The sequence below is a fragment of the Mus caroli genome, chromosome 17 (genome assembly GCF_900094665.2).
Source record: "Mus caroli chromosome 17, CAROLI_EIJ_v1.1, whole genome shotgun sequence".
NCBI classification, from domain to species: domain Eukaryota; kingdom Metazoa; phylum Chordata; class Mammalia; order Rodentia; family Muridae; genus Mus; species Mus caroli.
The window spans coordinates 22,524,404-22,546,599 of NC_034586.1; the positions used below are offsets into that span (position 1 = coordinate 22,524,404).

Genomic DNA, 22,196 nt, shown 5'->3' on the forward strand with positions numbered 1-22,196 from the left:
AGTTCGAGGCCAGCCTGGTCTACAAAGTGAGTTCCAAGACAGCCAGGGCTATACAGAGAAACCCTGTCTCCAAAAACAAAACAAAACAAACAAACAAACAAAAATTCTAAAATTCCAAAATTGTCACTATGCTCAGTCTACAAGCTTTTCCTTTGGATCTCATGTCTGCACTGCCACACAAGGGTTCCACCTACTTTTATGCTGGCTCTTCTCTCTTTTTCAAATAACCTGATCAAGAAAATCCTTTGAAGGTGTGTCCAACTGTTAATTCCAGATTCAGTCAGGTTGACAACCAATACAAAATCTACCACACATCCTGGTTGCTTAGGAGCAGTACTTACAGATGTGGCTGCTGCAGGCACAGCGGCTTGAGTGTAACATGGGCTGTGTTCCTCTCTCCCACACATTTTCACACAAGCACACACAACCCGGCCCGCCCCATATTCCTCAGAGGCTAACAGTATGGCTGACACTTTAGTGATTGTTGCTGTAAAGAGACACCATGAGACACCATGGCCACAACTCTTATAAGAGGAAGCATTGAACTGGGGCTTGCTGATAGTCTCCGGGACTGAGTTCATGAGTGCCACTCCCCAGTGACAGAGTTTTCAAATATGTGAACCAATGGGGGCCAGCCCTACTCAAACCACCACAGGCTTCCTGGGAGCCACTTAGGCTAACTTGATAACTGGTGTTATAGAGTAACTAGTGTGACTTGTCGCCTTTGCCTGTATGCTAAAGTGCGAGAGTGAGGTTGGAGTGCCAACCTAGAATTGCTGCCAAGGCATGCAGGAGCAAGCTGCAGGCAGGCAGGCAGGCAGACATAGAGGATTCCTGAGTGTCACTGTTAAAACAACAACAACTTAAAAAGATAGCATAAGGGAGGGTGGAACGTTGGCTCAGCAGTTAAGAGCACTCAAGGTTACTGCAAAGGACCTCACCCCACATCAGTGACGGTGCTCTTTGCCCTCTGCAGAGGTACACACAATCTCACATATATATGTGACCCAGTGTGGTCTGATGTAGAAAGGGCCACCTACACTTTGGTTATGTGGCTTGTCTGCTGTGTTGTCTTTTGAATATGTTATGTAAGCCTCTTCTCCCTCCCCCATTTTAATAGATTTTGTCACTTACAATAAGAAACTTTATGGATAAAATACTCATCACATAAAGAAGGGGCTGTAGAGGCGGCTCAGTGGATAAGAGCATTTGTTGCTCTTGCAGAGGACCCGTGTTTGTTTCCCAGCAACCCCTGTGGCAGCTCACAATCATCTATAATTCCAGTACCAGGGTACCCAATACCCTCTTCTGATTTTCAAGGGCACTAGGCATACATCTGTTGCATAGCCATACATGCAGACAAAACATATTTGCAAACAATAAATCTTTCTGAAGTTTTGTCTTGTTTTTTTGAGAGAGAGGTTCTGTGTAGCCCTGGCTGTCCTGGAATTTGCTTTATAGACCAAGCTGGTCTTGAACTCAGAGATTCTCCTGCCTCGGCCCCCCAAATGGTAGGATTAAAGGCATGTATTAGCACGCCTGGCCACATAGAATAAATGTTTAAAAAGAAGCAAAGAAAACCATCACCTAGCTCCTTACTGTATGCGCTGTGAACATTCCCCTGGAACAAGGCTCAGACAGGAAGTAAAGGAAACACAGAAGACTCAGGAAGCCTCTGAAAGTTACAAGACTCACAAGACCCCTTCCACAAGTTGTATGAACAGTAACAGTTGCTCAGGGGAGGACACTGGCCAGCTAAGCTGCTTGCAAGTTGTGCAGGGAATTCCAGGAATTTCTATGTCACCCATACTCCTGTAAGTAACTCTAATATTCACTGGTTCAATTAGGTAGACTTGTGTAGATTGAATTATTTGGTTTGCCATCCATGCCTTATCTGGGGGTGAATGGACATTTGTTCCTGTATACCCAGGAAAAGTCACATAATAACTATATTCTGAATATTTGTACCTCTTACCAGTAAATTCAAATTATACTCTCTCCTAGGAATTGGTTTGTACCAACATATTCCAATATAAATGTGCTTTGTGAGTTGCTACATAGGCATCCAAATTCCATGAAGTTTGTTTGTTAGTTTGGTTGGTTGGTTGGTTTTGGAGACAGGGTTTCTCTGTATAGTCCTGGCTGACTAAAAATCTCTCTGTAAACCAGGCTAGCCTTGAATTCACAGAGATTCACCTGCCTCTGCCTTCTGAGTGTTGCTTTTAAAGGTGTGTACCACCATCACCTTACATAAATTACATGACTATTTTAAAGAAACAAATTATTTCAGATTACTAATGGTGAGCTAAGTGACTATCAAGACATGACCAATAGATGGACCTCCACTTCAAACTGAGTTCTGAGTCTAGTTTGGCCTGTTCCTAACTGCATGTTCTGCCAGCCTTCACCTTCTAAATTCTGGGATTAAAAGTATGCGGCCACTACAGCTGGCTCAGTTAAAGTCTGAAAATCATTTTCAAAGATGGTACAGCTGCTGAAGCGTCCAATTAATTCAGGAATCCATTCTAATGGATGAAGAAATAAGGAGAGGTGGCTACTACCAGGAAATGGATCCACAGTCAAGCACGCTGGATTCAGTTGGCAGATCTCCCTTTTCATCTTGCTTCGTCTGCAAGCTTCTTCAAAATCAACCTCAGCTCAACATGGTGCTTCACTGGCAATCCCAGCACTTGGGAGCTGTTATGTTCCACATAACAAGTCCCTGGCCCCAAGAAAAAAGAAAAAAAAAAAAAAACCCTCCAAGAATTGCTCCCCTCCTCTGTGTCTCAGGAAGTTCATGGTGCAATGAGCCTACAATTCTGGCGAGCCACAATGATATTTCTGGCTAATTCCTATTCTTGTTTGTTTGTTTGTTTGTTTGTTTGTTTTTTCGAGACAGGGTTTCCCTGTGTAGCCCTGGCTGTCCTGGAACTCACTCTGTAGAGCAGGCTGGCCTCGAACTCAGAAATCCGCCTGCCTCTGCCTTCCCAGTGCTGGGATTAAAGGCATGCTCCACGACGCCCGGCGATAATTCCTATTATTGAAACTGTTGTGACAACTGGCGGGAATGCAAAGTAGGGCCTGGTCATCCTCAGCTGTCCATCTTCTCTGGAGATGTGACCTCTCTCAGATGGCTGTCAGATTTACTACTGTAACTCAGACCCTGGCACGCTGTACAAGACACACAGCAGCACCAACGGTTAAGAGCCTTACAACCGTGAAGTTACTTACAATGTGACTGTGATCAAATTCTTCACTTGCAGCAGAGATGGCGATTCTGAGTAGTTCATGGGCTATGGAAGGATGCAAAAATCAGGAGCCTAGCATAAAAGACTCTAGAACAGTAGTCCACTATTGTAGGTCTTACTTCTTTATGTCTGCGCGTAAAATATAGATAAAACTGTAAATGACACATCACCAAAATGGGCCTAAGTTCTTTCCAGAAAACTCTTGCTGATCCCCTCCCGGGTGACTGGAGCTTCATTTCAGTCAAGCCCCATGGAACCACAGCCTTGAGACTAGCCAGGTAAGGGCGGGGCTCTAGTCCAAGGGGTGGAGTCCGACGGGCGAGTCACGCCGCGCGCAGGGGGCGGGGCTTTAGCGCGCGGATCACGTGAGCCTCTGTTGACACTTCCGGGTGGGACGAGAGCGAGGCCCCGGACCGATTCGGCTGCTGGGGCGCAGGCATGGCATACCACGGCCTTACTGTGCCTTTGATCGTGATGAGCGTGTTCTGGGGCTTCGTGGGCCTCCTCGTGCCCTGGTTTATCCCCAAGGGTCCTAACCGGGGGTAAGTGCGCCAGGTCCGAGGTGGTGGGAGCGGAGGACCCCGGTGGGAGGATCACGGAGAGAAGGATCGTACGTGGAGGACTACGGCGGGAGGATGAGGCGGGGTGGACCACAGAAGGGAGGACCGCATGCGCTCCTCAGAGGCTGTCAATGTCCCCGGCTGGAGGGTGAGGTCACCTTTGGCGGCCCCTCCCGGAAGTGAATTTTAGGGAGTGCTTTTTGTCTTGATGGACCAAAAGTGTGCACTTCGACTGAAGAGAAATTAGGGCGCCTCCCAAGCCACTGTCGCTGCTTTGGTTCTGTCTTTGATGCACGGGAGGCTTTTTGCCTAAACCTCAAAGAAAGGGATCTGAGAACAGAAATCTCCCTCTCTGCCCCCTTGCTGTCGCAGTTTCGGACTCTGACAGCTTGATGCATAGCGTTAAGTTCAGCCTTTGCAGCTAGTGGGCCCAACCCAAGACAGGGTGAGCCTGATCTAAACGAGGTTAAATCACCCAGAGCCGAAGGCATTGTGTAGAAACCTCTGCGTCATACCTTCCAGGGCGCTCCTGACCTTACTTGTAAACAGTATTTACAGTGGTTGGCCAAGATTTTCATTCCCCCATCTAAGGTTTGCTGAATACCTCTTTCTCTGTTTGGGGATAAACTTCTGTATTGCAGTGTAAAAAAAACCTTTTCAGAGGAGCCTAGGGCACCCTCTTTCTAGTTCCTCTTTTGAATTAAGTAATTTTTTCCCTCTCACTCAAGATCATGTGGAGGTGACACTTGAACTTAAGTAGTAGTGTGTCAGAAACGTCTCTTGCTTTAGTGGATTAGACACTGAATGGTGGGTACATAGTGTTCAGCTCCACAACGCTTTGTAGAGTAGACAATGTTTACTGAGTGGGCCATTTTGATTAGAGGAAGTTTTACTGTGGGTTTTTTTTGTTTTGGGTTTTTTTTTCTTTTGTTGTTTTGTTTTTGGGGTTTTCAAGATAAGGTTTCTCTGTGTAGCCCTGGCCATCCTGGAACTCACTGTGTAGACCAGGCTGGCCTCAAACTCAGAAATCCACCCGCCTCTGCCTCCCAAGTGCTGGGACTAAAGGTGTGCGCCACCACTGCTCAGCTGAATTTTTACTGTTTCGTGATATTGGCTTCTATTACTCTCTGGAACACACTGGCTTTTAACAATGTTTTTTCTATCAGCCTAAGAAAACACTTTTAAAGATGTATGTATTATTTTATGTAAATAAGTGTATAGCTGCATGTATGTAAGGGCATCGTGCGTGCAATACCCACAGAGGGATTTGGATCCCTTGGAATTGGAGTTACAGATGGTCATTAGCTGGCACGTGGGTGCTGGGACTTGAATCTAGGTCTTCTGGAAGAGCAAGTGTACTTAACCAAAGAGCCATCTCTCCAGGTCCCCAATTAAATGGCTTTTGGAAGGGAAATGATAGGTGAATATCTGTCCCAGTAACCGTTGTACAGCGTCGTCTGCGGTTTTCAGCAGCTGATGTGGTATCTGGACTCTACAGTTATCAAAGTAATTTGTAGTAACTGAGTTCATTTAGACACCTATTTTTTCCTCTTGGAGTTAGACAACAAAATGTCTCTGTTGTGTTTAAACCAACCCTGTTCCACTGTCTGTCTTTCTGGCCTTCATCCCAGAATAGCTTTTATTAACGTGCCTAGTTTGGGCCACTCCTTTCTTAAAACTCTGTTCTCCCCATCCTTGGCATCAGGTGCCACTCCTGTTATGCAGAGTAATGAAACCCCTGGTGCTCACCACAGTCAGGTTCTATTTGACCTGCAGTGAGATCATATCTGGGGCCTATTTGCAGCCTCCACTGCAATCCTTGTTTTTCTTGCTCTTGGCAGGATTGAGCAGGTCTTGAAATGGTGCCTCCTAGGAGTTATAGGCTTAGAGTTTAGGAAACACTGCTCCAAGGTGACTGAGCTCTTGTGACCTTGGAAGGCTTAGTTAGCTTTTCCGTGTTCCTTGGTTTTACTGAAACATGGATGTTTTAGGATTAATTAATACCAGGTCCCTTCTGCATCCTCCTTCCCAAAAGATTGTAAATCAAAAGGTCTTTTTTTTTAAGTTATGCAAGAACTGGCCTGCTTAATGAACTCTGATGATTTTTTTCCTGTGTTTGTGTTTGTGTGTGGCAGGGGTGGGGGTGTAAGGAAGGGTTGCTGAGAAGTGAACCCCGAGCCTCCTGTCTTCTAGACAAGCACTCTACCACTGAGTTGTATCCCCAGCCACCACGCTGAACTGAGTATTTAATACAGGAAAACATTTCTGATTTGTGGGATTAGGAGATTTTCATTAAGGAAATAAGGAACTGTGCAGGAAGGGAGCAGAACAGGGGGCTTCTCTGCTCAGTCTGAGAAACCCTTGCTCAGTGTTCTGTAAATGGGTGCTAGGGAGGGTATGGGACCTGGTGAGACAGTAAGAAGGTAGCTGGCGGGGACAGGCCCCTCCTGAATGTGTGGGCATCCGGGAGCCAGCCTCTTGCAATTCTTTGGATTTTTTTCTGCAGTGGGACATGGTAGGACAAAATCTAGTCTGTGCCTGCTGTCCTCCATGGTCTCCCTCTTTTCTCTGTAGGAGCCCACAGAGTCCCCAAAAGCTTCAAGCCCTCCTTTACCAGGTGTGGAGGATCACACAGGGATTAGTAGACCAGGGGCTATGTCAGCTCCAGTTTTTTGTTTGTTTGTTTGTTTGTTTGTTTGGAGTGTGTAGAAAGTCAAATACCAAAGGCTAGCTGGTGACCTCAGGGGGTAAAGGTGCTTGTTGCCATGTCTGACTACCCCACAAATTGTTCTCTGATCTCCCCTTGCATACCATGGCATGTTAAGACCTGAGTTCACTCTGGCCTCTGAGGGTACCTGTGCTTGTGTGCATGCATGCATCTACACAGATAAGACAGGCTTTCTCTGTGTGGCCTTGGCTGTCCTGGAACTCACTCTCTAGATCAGGTTGGCCTCGAACTCAGAGGCCGCCTGCCTTTGCCTCCTGAGTGCTATGATTAAAGTGCAACACCACTGGCTAGCTTAAAATAAATCATTTTAAAAAGGTCACATCCCAAGGCCGTATGTTGTAATAGATTTATACATGTTTGCTTTGTGAATGCACGTGAATGTGTGTATATAGTTGCATACAGTTTTGCTAAGACATTTGAAAATGAATTGCAGCGTAGGACTTTCCACTCCTGCATAGCCACTGAGGAGCAGGGTTGTTGTTGTTTTTTTTTTTTTTTTAAGACTTATTTATTTTTTGTACAGGAGTACACTGTAGCTGTCTTCAGACACTCCAGAAGAAGGCATCAGATCCTATTACAGATAATTGTAAGCCACCATGTGGTTGCTGAGAACTGAACTCAGGACCTCTGGAAGAGCAGTCAGTGCTCTTAACCACTGAGCCATCTCTCCAGCCCCTGGAGCAGTTGTTGCAGGGGAATGTTTTCCTGTGGCAGCTAATACTGGCTGTGTAATACAAAGGCTCTTGAGCTGTTTCTGTTCTCTGAGATATGTTTTGGGGAAGAGAGGAGACAGCAGAGATTCTAAGCTCAGCTTAGGAGAAGATGAGCAGGAACTGTCACTGAGACTCATAGCCATGTGTTGTGGGTCGGGGGTCATGGTAAAGGTACCTGCCTTCCGGGGTAAAGGTACCTGCCTTCCGGAGTAAAGGGTTGAAAAGAAGAGTTGGAAGGCTGGCCCTCTATCTGTCCATCTATCCATCTTTATGTAGCCTAGGCTAACTTCAAACTTGCCATCCTCCTGCCTTGGCCTTCCAATATAGGATTACTGGTATGCACTCCCACAGGCAGCTGAGTGAAGGGCTTAGATTACAAGTGGCTGCACCAGCTCTCAGTTTATTGTACAACTGTCATGTTTCTTGTCTCTAAAATGCATGGAGAGGTGCTGGAGAGATGCTCAGCAGATGAGAGCTTTTGCTGTCTTGTAGAGGACCAGCATTTGGTTCTCAGTACTCACACCTGTAACTCCAGCTTCAGGCCGTCCACACTCTCTGGCCTCCATGGGCATCTGCACTCATGTGCACTCCCTCACTAGATCATTAAGATGAAATGCATCTAAAGTTAGATAATATTTGCTACCCACACTGCTGTAAGCCTTGTCCATGTGTGCTGTAGCCTTGGCCTTTATGACCTCACACTCCTGACGGGTCTGCCGTTTCACCATTCTGACTCCATCTCCCCAGCCTGGGGAGAGATCAGGGCAGAAATCAGGGCAGATTTTACAGTTCTCTTCTGCTCCGCCCTGATAATGTTTGGAGCAGAGGCCTTGGAAAGGCCGTGAGAGATAGATAGATAGATAGATAGACAGACAGACAGACCTCTTTGACCTCACTTCCTGCTGCCGAGGCTGGCCTTGCTTGTCTTGTTCAGCCACCCAGGCCTCCTTCCTCTGAACTCCCAAGACCCCTCTCAGCTCATGCCCGAGTTTGCTGTCCCACTACCGGGGACACTCAAGTCTGCGGTCAGACCCCATCACTTGCCAAGACCGCATCACAACTATTTAACACTGCCACAGCCCCGGCACATCTGCCTTCCTTCCCCACTTTGTTTTCTGGGGTCAGTCATCTCTTCAGCATGCTTGTGATGATTGTTCATCTGTGTGTTATCTACTCTCCCCTCCTTCCCAGCCTGTAAGCTTCCCAGGGAAGGACCGGATAGACTTAAAAAAAAAAAGCCATTTACTTACTTTTCATTATATGTAATTATGTATGTATTTATTATATGTATTATATGTATGGGTATTTTGCATGTATGTCTATGAATCCTATGCATGCAGTTTTTTGAGATGCCAGAAGAGGGCATCAGATCTCCTAGAACCGCCGTTACAGACAATTAGCTACTATGTGAGTGCCAGGAACCAAGCCTGCATCTACTGAAAGCCGGTGCAGCCAGTGGTCTTAACCCCTGAGCCATCGCTCCAGCTACCAGGGTGGATGTTTTAAGTCAGTTTAATTCATTGCTACTTCTCTAGAGCTCGATATACCCTGGGTACTCAGGTAGACCTGCAGAGTGAAGGAATGCATCAATATCAATAGCTTAAGCACAGGAAATGCAAGCACAGAACTTCAAAAGGCTTAGCAAAAACAAACAGGCATTCCAATATTTGTCTTGTTTTCTCCTGGGGTGTGGTAGTCACCACTGTGGAAAACAGCCTCCCATGAAGAGTGTAATAAGGGGATATTTCTGAAAGATTAATCTGAACGACTGTGGAGAGAATAAAGTGACTGGAAGAAAAAAAAATTTTTTTAAAGATTTATTTATTTATTTATTTATTTATTATATGTAAGTACACTGTAGCTGTACTTCAGACACACCAGAAGAGGGCATCCAATCACACTACAGATGGTTGTGAGCCACCATGTGGTTGCTGGGATCTGAACTCAGGACCTCCAGAAGAACAGTCAGTGCTTTTAACCACTGAGCCATCTCACCAGCCCTGGAAGAAAATTTTGAATCTGCCTGGAATAAGTTAAGCAAACCAAAGCAGTGAATTTTCTTGCTAGCAAATGAATGGAAAGAAAGAAGTCCATTGGAGAGGAAGCTGCTTCGTAGGACAGGTCCTCAGCGTGGGGGGGGGGGGGATGTGCAGAGGAGGCTGGAGCAGGAGATGAGCCTTAAGGGTAGGTTAGTTAGGGGAGGGGGCAGTGCTTAGGAAGAGTCCTGTGTCTGCACTGGAGCCTAGGCTTCCCTTGTGATTGCTTTACCACTGAGCCGTACCCTAGCCTGGGGACAAAGAGTCAGAAGCGGGGAGCTTGATTTTTATTATTTTTAAAATGTGTGTGTATGTGTGTGTGTATTTACATGTGTGTATGCACATGCTTGTGGGTACCCATAGAGGCCAGAGGTATCAGATCCCCTGAAGTTGGAGTTAAGGGCGATTGCGAGTGCTGGGAACTGAACTGGTTCTCCCACAAGAGCAGGATTTACTGAGTTGAGTTTAAGAGATGCTGAAATCCAGCTGGTCAGAGACCTGTCTTTTTATAAATAAATAGAGGCAGGGAGAGGTCCAGCTAGTAAGCATAGTTTTAGCAATGTTAATCCATTGCCAAGAATACTGTCAAATACGGTAGCTCTGTCAAAACGAATTGTTGGGCCAGACTTCTCAGTTTCTGATCAAACTGTGGTCTCAGCACACGTGTTTACTTATGTCCTCACACCTGTCCTTAGTACCTCCGGGGCACACTGATGTGAGGGATGTTTGGATAAGTGCAGGACCGTTGTCTGGTCTGCAGTATGCATTCTTGCTGCCTGGGGGAGCAGGAAGGGATGTAAACCATTCGGCAAGGTCTGCCTGCTCACTGATGTCTAACAAGGGCTTTTTCTTCTTTCTTTCTTTTTTAGAGTTATCATCACCATGTTGGTGACCTGCTCAGTTTGCTGCTATCTCTTGTAAGTATCTTGCCTCTTGTACATAGTTGTTCTTAAAAAGCAGATATTCTTGGTATTTATAATATGTTAGTTGACACATTATGGGCCATTGACACTTAATATTTGTTTAATATCTACAAATAGCATCCTCAAATTGAATATGCTTAGAATCTCACATTTTCAAGTGCTCTGTGTTAGGTAAGAACTGAAGACAGGAGTACAAATGTACTTTGATTGCTGCAAATGTAATGCTTACAATTATCTGGAGCTTATAATTATACTAATTTATATCTTATCATTGTGAAGTATTTAAGTCTACTTATTTTACTTACGATCTCACATGAATGTAATATTTTTTTTTAATTAAAAACATTTGTTATTATTACACACATGCAGATCCTCTAGGGCTACAGCTGGCTTTAAGCCAATGTGTGGGTTCTGGGAATCAAACCTGGGCCCTATAGAAGAGTGTCAAGTGCTCCGGTTTTGGGGATTATTTGTTTTTGTTTTGTTTGGTTTGGTTTGGTTTGGTTTTTCGAGACAGGGTTTCTCTGTGTAACCCTGGCTGTCCTGGAACTCACTTTGTAGATCAGGCTGGCCTCGAACTCAGAAATCTCCCTGCCTCTGCCTCCCGAGTGCTGGGATCAAAGGCGTGTGTCACCACGACCAGGCTAAAATGTGAAGTAGGTTTTTTTGTTTGTTTGTTTTTCAAAACAACTGTTACCTGCTGAGCCATCTATGTCTAACCTGCTTTTTATAAAAAAAATTTTGAGGTGTGGTACTGAAGACTGAACCCAGGGCCTCGTAAACCCTGAGCCCCCATTCCTAAATAAAGTTATTTGTTCACTTTTTTGTTTTATATATGTTAAATAAATAGAATTATTAGATAAATATATAATACTAAATATATAAAGTTTTACGTTTTCCCTTGAGCACAGTCTCACTGTACAGTCCTGGCTGGCCTTGAACTCACAGAGATCTGCTTGTCTCTGTCCCTCAAGTCTAGGGCTGAAGGGTGTACACCACCAGTCATTCATTCTTAAGACAATTGTTTATCTGATGAACAGAAGTAGAACTAGGATTATAATGTAGAGGAAGGATAGGTTTTTAAAAATTATTATAAGCTGTATCAAAGTATGATGATTGGCCTCTGTCTGAGCGGATTGATACACTATGGGGTGAAAGCTGACTTTGTATGTGGAGGGTAATTTTTCCCCTCAGCCCACGTCGGGTGCTGCTCTTCGATTGTCATGAATGGAGAAATGGCAGAACATCCTTGAACTAGTTTAAAGATGTGTCTCACAGTTCCCCACCCTCTCCCTCCCCTCTTCTTTCCTGTAGAATACAGACCAAGCCAAATTGCAGAAGGAATAAAAAAAAAGAGTTTTAATCAACTCTTGGAGCAAATAACTACCCCACAGTGCATGAAGGGATAGGGTCTCTTCTTTGTTAAACTGCTAAAACATAGGCTACACACGCCGCAGAAAAGCCGCCCCTTTAGGAATGTCCTCGTTCCATTTCTAGCACAGCAATCTTCTTGCCTCAGCCTCTCCATTTAGTCAACTTGTCACGGAATCTAGACTAGCCTGGATATCGAGTCTCAGTGAGGAATTATATGGGTTGGCCGATGGACAGGCCCATGGGAAATTTTGGGGGTTAATTGTGGCAGGAAGACCCACCCTGCATGTAGGCTGCACCTTCCTTGGGAAGTATTGAGAGTGGAGAAAGTGGGCAGAGTTCAGAAGCTCACAGGCACTCTCTGTCGCTGCTCCTGACTAGCCCATATTAACGCTTTCATTTCCCGCCGCCCTGACTCTCCTGCCATAACGGACTGTGCCCTGGAATCAAGAGGCAAACCAACCCTGTCTCCTCCTCTAAGTTGCTTCTGTCGGGTATTTATCACAGCAGCAGAAAGGAAGCTAGCGTGCTCCCAAATGTGGGATGATAGGCATGAGCCACTATGTCCATGCAGTCTCTTCTCATACATAGAGAGCCTTCCAGCTCCCTGAAATTTTGCTCATGTGCTGGGATTTGAACTCAGGACCTTCGGAAGAGCAGTCGGTGCTCTTAACCACTGAGCCATCTCTCCAGCCCATGCTGGGGCTTCTGTAGTAAGGTTTTTAATGAACTATGTAATGAGGAGAGTTTACTACTGAAAGTCTTGGCTTTCTGCACACCCCTTCAGTGACTCCTAAGCAAGGCTTTAGGTTTCTGTAAAATGGCCTACAGGTACCTGGCCGTGCCAACACTAAGCTTGTTGGTGGCATTGGCTGAAGTTTTCTCTTCACCTTTTGGTTCATTTTGGCTAGAGACTAAAAGGGTTTCCAGCTGATGGCTTAGCCTCCATGGTGGAAGTCTGACATGGACCAAGTGGAATAATATTCTTACAGTAGCTAGCTGTAGGGGAAAGAGGGAATTCTGTCTGCCTTGGCATTTACCATGTAGACCAAGCTAGCCTCAACTCACAGAGGCTCACCTGCCTTTTTCTTGCAAGCACTGGGATTAAAAATTCATGCTCAGCCTGATTTTGGCTTTCTCTAAACCTACCAAATTCTCTCTGTAATTTTACAACCTTCAAAAATTACCAACTGACAGGCAAGCCTCTTTCACCCCTGAGGTTCTCTTCTACCTCAGATTATTTTGAAGCAAATGTAGTTTATTGTATAACCACCACCACGTAGACAGAACCACCATCTTTTACCATGCACCAGGGGTGATTCCTCTGTCTCCACAAGCGGCCTGTGTATCTCACGTCCTTGATTGTCTTACTGAGTTTGTAGCTCAAGTGAATGTGAGCCACAGAGGTGCGGCAGCTTGTGCTTGGTGGGTACGTCCCTGAGGAGGCGCTGCATTGCCACTTCCATTGGCACCCTTGAGGAAAAGCCAGGGGTGCTGATAAACAAACATTGTGTCCTGTCCAGGATACCTCTCCCTTGTTCTGTGAATACACTTGTGGTCCAAAACTTACTCAGTAGTGCCAATATGAAGAAACCCAGATCTCGAGGGAGGGAGAGGGAGAAGGAGAATGAATATATATATATATTGGGCAGAACCAAACCTGAGCAGTACCGATGCTGACTGTGGCGTAGTCTCTTTTCTGGGCCTCTGCTTACCTCTGTTCAGTCACTCAAGATCAGCTGCAGCACTAAAAATATTAGTATTGGTATTGATTCCCTCAAGAGAGATCCGATATCTTTCACTGTGGTGTGTTGTGTCTTGCTGATTTCTTTCTGTTCCGGGTTTCAGTGTATGGGAACTTCAGTGTTTCCATAGGTGTGTGTGTGTGTGTGTGTGTGCGCGTGTGTGCATAGGAAATGGAGGTTGGTTATCTGTGACCCAGGGTCTGCTGGGTGTTTTGGAGCAGGACCACATAACTGAGGCGGGTTACTGTTCAGATGAAATGTGGCTGAGAAGTGCCACAGAGCAAGCACAGCACAGGAGGCTGGGCTGCGGAAGCCGAAGGGCTGTAGGGTGGAAAACCAGCCGCATGTTCCCTAGAGGGTCCCTCTGCACACGACGGAGGGGAACTGTCTGAAGGAAGTACAGGGGGAAGCAAAGATGTCTCTGACCTCATTGCCCAAGAGTAGGCAGCTTTCTGCTTGAGGGAGCTTGAGGAGGAGTCAGCGTCACCTGGAAGCCGTAGAAAATACCAGAAAAGAGTGTGACCGCGGCAGGTAATTAGAGCTACAGAGACCACAGGGCGAGCACTTAGGAGAAGTGGGGTGAATGATGAGACCTGGAGCAGGCTGGGGTGGTTTTGTCTCTGCAGTGTTAGAGTCTGAGCTGGGGCCTACACACACCCTCTGCGCAGAACTCACTCCAGTCCCACGGGAATGATGAGGTTTGGATTGTGAGGGGTGAACCTGGGAGGGGGGGGTTGGATTTCTGGCAACATTGGGGTAAGAGAAGATAGGAGACCCATTGAACTTCCTTCCTGTCGACCTGTTAGGTGGGCCTTGGGTCTGTAGACTTTCACAGTACTAGGCAGTGTCAGGTGTGGACATGTAGGCACTACTGCCCCTCTGGCTGCTGGCACTGTAAAGGTGAAAAGGTCAGGGCTGACTGTGCTCCCATTGAAGACAGGCAGTCGCTGCGGCCCAGGTCTCAGTTGTCTTTTCTTGTTACAGTGCTAGGGATTGGATCCAGAGCCTTGCCCACTCCACAGCTCAGCCACACTCTCAGCGTTTGTACCATTTCCTTGCTGCTTCTGTTTTTTTGAGAGAGGATCTCGGTAGGTAGCCCAGGCTGGCAGTGAACTCCTGTTCCTCCTGCGTCTGCCGTCTGAGTTCTAGCAACACAGGCCTGCGCTGCCACCCCATGCTTTCCCAGTTTTTGAGAACTTTCTTGCTTCATTAAATGGGTTTGTTTTTTGGTTTTGGAGTGGGTTTTCTTTTCCTTTGGCTTTTTAATTCAAAATAGTTTTTGTATATATGTATGTATGTATTTCCTTCCTGACTGTGCCTTCCATCATTGGTCTTTTTCCCCCCTTCTTTTAGAGACACGGTCTCACTTTGTAGCCTTGGCTGGCCTGGAACTCAGTCTGTAGACCTCGTCAGTGCTGGGGGTCTTTGCCTTTTTTTTTTTTTTTTTTTTGAGACAGGGTTTCTCTGTGTAGCCCTGGCTCTCCTGGATCTCACTCTGTAGAGCAGGCTGGCCTCAAACTCAGAAATCCGCCTGCCCCTACCTCCCAAATGCTGGGATTAAAGGCGTGCGCCACCACACCCAGCTAGTCTTTGCCTTTTAGTTTAATTTTGGTTTGTTGAGATAAGTCTGATTACATAGTCCAGGCTGGCCTTGAACTAACAGCTTCAGCTTCCCAAGTATTAGGGTTAGCAGGCACATGGCTCTGCACACCCAGCAGTCTTTATCTTAACACAGTCAAGGACGTGAGATACACAGGCTGCTTGTGGAGACATAGGAATCACCCCTGGTGCATGGTAAAAGATGGTCTACGTGGTGGTGGTTATACAATAAACTTATATATCTTCTAAATATATAAAATCAATATAATTATTAGTGTGTTAACTTTCGGCTACTTTATTGTTTTAGTTATTTCATCAGAGTTTTGTTCCTGTTTTATTTTTAAAATAATATTAACTGAATGTTAGTGAATTTTAAATTTCTTTAAGACCATGTTAATTTTAAAAAATTCATTTGTGTGTGTGTGTGTGTGTGTGTGCACGCGTGCACGCCCACGCGTGCTTGTACATGTATACGCACGTACATGAGTGCATTACCTGTGGATGCCAGAAGAGGGCATTGAATGCCCTGGCACTGGAGTTACAGGAGGTTGGTTGTAGGTCACCCAATGTAGTTGCTGGGAACTCAATTTGGGTCCCGGAAGAGCAGCAAGTGCTTTTAACTGCCAAGCCATCTTGGTAATACACATACACATATGCACACACGCAAGCACACACTGCCACCACCTATTCTTAACACATATTTATTTATTTATTTGGGATGGAGCAGGTGTGTGGAACTCAGAAGACTGGCCTCATGGGCCCGTTCTTTCCTTCCACCCTGTGAGCTGCGGACATCAAACTCAAGTCAGGCTTGGCAACAAGTAGCTCTAACCTCAGCCACATTACCAGTCCCTCTGTCTGGTTAAGTCATGATTTACAATAAACACTTTGGGGTTCCAACTGTCTTGAGTGATATTTAGGTTTCTCAGACTCTCTGCTCCGGGTGGGCCCTGCCTGGGCTTTGCTGTCTCTCAGCCTGGTGAGGTCTGTGGGTGAAAGCCCAGGTTCCTGTGGTTTGATATCTGTCTGCCTCTCGGCTGTGGAGAGCCCCTGCAGCCAGCCACTTCGTTCTCTCCCTGGAGGGCCGCCATCACTTAATTTGCCATCTGAAGATTGCTTCATTTCTCTCCTAGGTACATTTCTGATGCTTATGAATTGGGGGGAGGGAGACCACGGAGCGGGGTCCAGCATGTTGCTGTTACCGGCTGTATGGAGGCATATATTAGAATCTTTCCCATTATACTATGGCAGATAAGGGGATTGTTGGAGCTGGGACTGTGCCCTCCCTATTCGTATTGTGAGGCCCCAGTTGCAATCCCTAGCACACAGAGGCCTCCTTAGAGACTTTGGCTTGAAAGGGCCAGTTTAGAAAATGAGTTGTCTTGAAGTCCTGTGGGGAAGAAAGGGAAGAGATTTCAAGTTTAAAATTGGCAAAATTAGGGCGTATTCCTGTGGTAGCAAAGGGGCCACAGTGGTAAGGTTGGCAGCCAGTTAATAGAAAACATGTTTGTGTCTTCTCATCTGGAGCTTGGTGTTCTCTGCCAAGCCCTCAGGCTATGCCAGAATTGAGTTCTTTGTGGTATTAAGACTGGAGTCCCTGTTTCCTCACTGGCTGTTAGTTAGCCGCCCCCCCCTCCCCGCCCTACAGACCACTCACATTCCACTCAGCCCTCCTTGAAAGCCAGCGGCAGCATCTCCTTTGTATGTGATTCCTTTCACCCATTAGCTTTTCCCTCACCTTTATTAATAAATAAATAAATAAAGGGGTCAGAGGACAAGGTTTCTGGTCCTGGAGGGAAGGGCTATATCAAACTCAGGCTGTCAAGCTTGGCAGCAGGCATTGTCACCTACTGAGCCATCTTTCTGGCCCTGTCCACCCTTTAGTAGTTACAGAGTTGTGCCTAAGTGGCAGAGCATTAGTGTAGCATGCAAGAAACTGTGGCTTCCATCCCCAGCACTAGGGGGGAAACAGTTTGAAGGAGGGAGAACAGCCAAGAAAGGAAAACCTTAGATGGGATACAGATGTCACTGGGGAAGGGAGGGCCCGGCCTATAAGGTAGCTGTGTTCATTGATCAAGCCAGGCCTAAGTTGGTTTAGAGCTGCCAGATGATCCAGATGGCAGTCAGGAGGGCAGGGTGCCCCAGTGCCAGGCTCTAGAGGGTAAGCTCCCCTGGTGGGGGGGGGTCTGGTTCCATGTTATAAAAACTGCAAAAAAGTTAACTGCCAGGCCAAGGACTTCCAGCTCAGGGAGCCTGCTGGAGCTTTTCACAGTGTTCTCACGCCTACCCAATGGCCTCCGGCCCGTGCTTTCAGTGTCTCCTCACTTCTGTCCCCCGAGAGAGAGAGAGAGAGAGAGAGAGAGAGAGAGAGAGAGAGAGAGAGAGAGAGAGAGAATATTAAGCTCATTTTAAGGGTCAGTCTGGGAACTCTATAGTGTCTCCTTGCCACCAGGCAGCTTTTGACAAGCACCTTTCAGAACATCCATGCCCCTGTCTGAGCCTGCTGTCTGGCATGATGCCATCTATAGGAGCATCTGCCATGTGCACGCACGGTGTGTTACAGGGAGCCTGGGAGATGTGGGGGATATCGTAGACATCTGTCAGCTGTGGGGCCAGGGTTGTGAGTAAGATAGAGGTTGCGAATGGCCTGGTGCTACAGCCTCTGAGAAACTCCAAAGTCAGTCTCTTGCACTTCCTTCTGTAGCGTGGGCACATTTTAAGCTGCCTCACAGATAAAGAAAAACAAGGGCTCACCAGCCACTGCAAGAGCCCCTATTATCTCTTTAATTTCTAACACTCAAGGCAAGGATTTTGGCTCCATTTTATAGTGAAAACAAGCTTGGGATGTAAGGTCCCTTGCCTGGAGCCATTCTGGGAGCTTAGGGTGAAAACCCAGTGTTGTCCAGCACCAAATCTCCCTAGTTTCTGGGAGCTTCAGTGTTGCTTCCCTGCCTTTCAAAGTGTTTGTGCCATTTGACTGGAGAGAGGGTTTGATGCCGTGGGCACTTGCATATGTTTCTGTTGTCACCCACCGGCAGAGGTCACTCCTGTTGTGGCCCAGGGCTAGGAGGACAGTGTATGGAGGAGCCATCTCTGACCGGATTTTCCCATTCCAACAAGGAAGCTGAGGTCCCCCCTGTGCCTCCCCAGGAGCAAGGCTGCACCCATGTCCCCTTCCCTGTTTTTCCTTCTGTATGTGGAACAAAAGCACTAAACAGGATTATTTGAGGGCTGGGTGCAACTCCTGTGCAAAACAGTGTACTCTACACTTGGAGACTTCTGCCAGCCGAGCGGGGGCGGGCTGATTGTAGGGAGCACACTCCTTTGCTCTCCCTGGTGGATCAGGCCTCCTCAGAGCCTGACATGCCCTGAGAGTGATTGTGGAGTAGGTAGAACCACTTTAGACAGCTGAGCTACACAGTGAGTTCAGGAACAGCCTGGGCAATTTACTGCAACCTTGTCTCAAAATGAAAAATAATAATAGCCTGGAGTAGTGGTACATGCCTTTAATCCCAGCACTAGGGAGACAAAAGCAGATAGATCTCTGTGGGTTTGAGTCCAGCTTAGTCTATAGGAGTTTCAGGACAGCCAGGACACAGAGAAACCTTGTCTCAAAAACCTAAAGGAGAAAATAATAATAGTGATGAAGGTCTGGGAATGTATCTCAGTGAGAGAGTGCTTGCCGAGGCCCTACTTTCAATCCAGTAGCCCCCTAAAAAGAGGAGCTTGTGTTTGCCCTGGGTCCACCCCAGTTCTGCAGCTCCCCAGCTGTCTCTGTGCCACCGTGGTCACTCACACAGGCGCCTCTCAGTTGATGGTTATTAGGCCTCTGGGCTGTGGAACCATGTGGAACAGTTTGGGCAAGCAGAAGGGTACAGCTCGTTCCTTCTCATTACACAACAAGCCCGGCGGGTTTCAGCCAGAGCGAGGCCCTTCCTCCTTCCACTGCTCCATCGGGTCACTGCAGGTTCTCTGCCTTCCAAAGCTGTATGTTCAGGGTTAGGGGGAAGGTTAAGTCTGTAGGCAGCCAGAAGGTCAGGCACTGAGTTCACTCAGCTAGTTGGAGAGGGAATTTCCCCTAAAATTTCAATGGAAATAGCCTGTATTGTCTCTCCAGGCACTCCCCTAACAGGTTGCGTTGTGTTTGGAGGTTGTTTAGTGGGGTTGGGGTGGGGCAGTTGAGATTGATTTTTTTCCTCCCCTTTTCATTTGAAACATTGAAAACAGTGTTGGGCCAGGGCTGGAGCTGGGGATTTGAGTACTTGCTTACTGTGCACAAGGCCCTGGGCTCTGCCTTCCAAACACTTCGGAAAGGCAAAATGAAACAAATTACCCCACTGCTACGAGCTGAACGGATGATGCGGATGACGATGGTGGCTTGCTTTTCACTCAGGAGGTTCCCTTGAGTCTAGGACTTTGAAAGGAGCCTGGGCAAGATAATGAGATCCACCCCTCAAAAAATGCAGGTCGGGGAGGGTTTGTTAACCTCTGGAAACTTCCAAAGACTAACCTGAGCAAGCCAAGTACTACTGTAATCCACAATCAGTTTAGGTCTAGCTAGACTCCAGTCCTCATTTAAAGCAACTCAAAGGCCAGTCTTCAGCGTTAGTTGGGCCTCATTTCCGGTCTTGTGCTGTCTGCTCTGCCTACCTAGTATTATGAACATCCAGAGTCACTTAGCCTGCCTCTGCTCAAGGCTCCTTAACGCACACAGGAGACAGATAAGCTACACGCTGCCTCCTGCAGGGGTCTCCTCTCACTTGTCACTCATATCCAGGCTCCTGGGAAGAATTTTAGGATGAGTCAATTATGAAGAAAAGTTGGTGTTTATCAAGAAACAGGTTCTGGCAGTTTCTGGGAAGTAACAGTGTCTGGTGGAGGTGTGGGTCATCTTTGGCTACTTAAAGGATTGTTTAAGGCCAGCCTGGGCTACATGAGATAGTATCTCATGATTGTGATCTTAACCATAGTGATATATTTGACCATAGTGATATATTTGACATTGGTAGCTTCTAAGGTACCATTTTTAAAGGATTCTTTTGTTTGTTTGTTTGGTTTTTGTTTGTTTCTCAAGAAAGGGCTTCTCTGTATAGCCCTGGCTGTCTTGGAACTCACTCTGTAGACCAGGCTGGCCTCGAACTCAGAAATCCACCTGCCTCTGCCTCCCGAGTGCTGGGATTAAAGGCGTGCGCCACCACGCCCGGCAAGGATTCTTGTAGTAAATGAGACCATAGTTGGGCTCTTAAACTGTAGGTCACAAGGGTTGAAGTGGCTCCAGGCACAGGGAAGTTAAGACGTTTTTGACTGTAAACAAACCTCCTAATCTTATTGGTGAGAACCACAGGAAGTCACAGATTACAGCTAAGAAAGGGATAAGATTAAAGGCAAAGGTCAAAGATGCTTTGGCCTTCTGCATAGTTCATTCCTAGTTTAATACTCTTATTTGAAATAATCTCTGTAAAAGAGCAGTGTTGTCTCAATGTAGGTAGTCTTCACAGCAAACTTTGTTAATTGTGCTACTAGTGAGAGATTTTCGGCCAGCCTTTCCCTTCCCACAGAGCTTTAATTTTCTCTTTCTGTCCTACTCCAAGGATTTTCAGAAAAGCTCCTGGATAACTAGTCTGAGGTTGACACACACACCCTCCACCCCTGAAATGCTGGGAGGGGTTTGTCTATGTCTCTGTGTTAGTGCAGAGACCAGAAGAGGGCGTCGCATCTGGATTAGAAGTTACAGGCAATGGTGAGCTGACCAGTATGGGTGCTGGGAAGCAAGCTTGGGTCCTCTGGGAGAGCAGCATTTGCCCTTAACCACTGATCCATCTGCCCAGCCCCACATGATGTTTTAATTGCCTTCTACGCACTCTTGGTGAGGAAGGACAACAGGGACAGCGGGGGCTCTAATTTATCTTCTTAAATTTGATGTTTCTAAGTGTTGCCAGTTAGCTCAGTCTCATGAAACACAGAGCTGTTCCTGCAGGCGGCTTGCCTCTCCTGCTGGGAAACAGGGAAACCCTGGGCTTGGTTGGAATTTTCCATGACTCTCTGGCCACTCTCAGAGCTTTTCTGCAGTGCCATGTCCACCTGTGTTATCTGTAACCCCAACACTCTGTGTATGTGTGTCTGTCTGTCTGTCTGTCTGCCTGCCTGCCTGTCTGCATGGAGCCTTACTGATAGGTTTCGTGTTGTGTTTATGTTTAATACCCTAGTTCTAAGGGTGATTAGAGACTCTCATCTGAATTAACTCTTTGTTTGTAAAGTGAGTCACCTTAAAGTGTCTGTTTTGGCCTGGTTTCCTTCCGTATCACGTTTCTCATCACAAAACAACCTTTGTGGGCTGGGGAGCTGCACACACCTTGTGTCTGTGGGCGCCTGCTCCTGGCGCTGTGCTGCCTGCTTCTCTAGCACTCTCTGCATTAGTGATAGAATCAGCCTTTAGGTCTTGTGATTGGAAGGATTCCAAAAATGACCGCCAAAGGAAGAAGAGACCCAGCCTGGTAATGGCCTAGTTGGATTTGACTGGTCCCCTTCTTGGACAGGAGTTTGAAACCACCGTGACTATTTGTCCCCTTTTCCTCAGATAGCAACCCCCTAGACTACATTCAAGAGTGGATAACACGGGGTTATGCCACTGAAACTCATTCTTCCACGGCCTGTTTATCCGCACTCTGCACCCCATACACACACTCACCCCCACTCCTCCCCTCCACAGACAGTCTGGATAGGAACTAAAGGCAGTGTGAATTCGGCATCAGTCCAGTCTCTTCAGATGTTCAGTTCTTGCTTAGCCGCCCTTTTAGCCCCGTTTACATCCCTCTCCCCTGTTTTTCCTCTCTCTAGAGCAGTTACCGTCTGATATTACATAAGATCTCCGAGGAGACAGACGTGTCATCTTCCCTCTGCTGCTGGGGCCTGGGACCTAGTAATTGCTCATTAAATATTTGTTCAGTAAGTAAGACAGAATGGTTGAATAGCCGGACACCTGCAGGCTTCTTTTCTTGTTATTCCTTGCTTTTGTCCTTAGCCTGGTTCTCAGATGTCCCTGGGCCTGTGAATTACCTCATCAGATATAAAATGGCTTATACAGAGCCTTGTGAACTGCATGAGAAAAACCTGTGCTGCTCTAGTTTCTGAGGCAACGTGAGATGCTTGTATTTCCTCTGTAACTTGTGGGTAATCCAGAGGTGCACCTGGTGAGTTAGATGCAGCAGTAAATGCCCATTTGGTTCCATGTGGTAGGGCCCACAAAATGCCTTGACACGTTTTTTGTTTTTTT

General features: G+C 46.7%; 1 protein-coding gene across 1 annotated transcript in view; it reads left to right on the forward strand.

Annotated features, from left to right (window-relative positions):
• Positions 1–3,597: 3,597 nt before the first annotated feature.
• Positions 3,598–22,196, forward strand: part of Atp6v0e1 (ATPase H+ transporting V0 subunit e1) — a 23,676-nt gene continuing 5,077 nt past the window's right edge. Inside the window, exons 1-2 of the mRNA XM_021149250.2 lie at positions 3,598–3,790; positions 10,155–10,202. Coding sequence (XP_021004909.1) covers positions 3,687–3,790; positions 10,155–10,202 — 152 coding nt within the window. The 5' untranslated portion in view covers positions 3,598–3,686. The remainder of the gene's footprint in view (positions 3,791–10,154; positions 10,203–22,196) is intronic.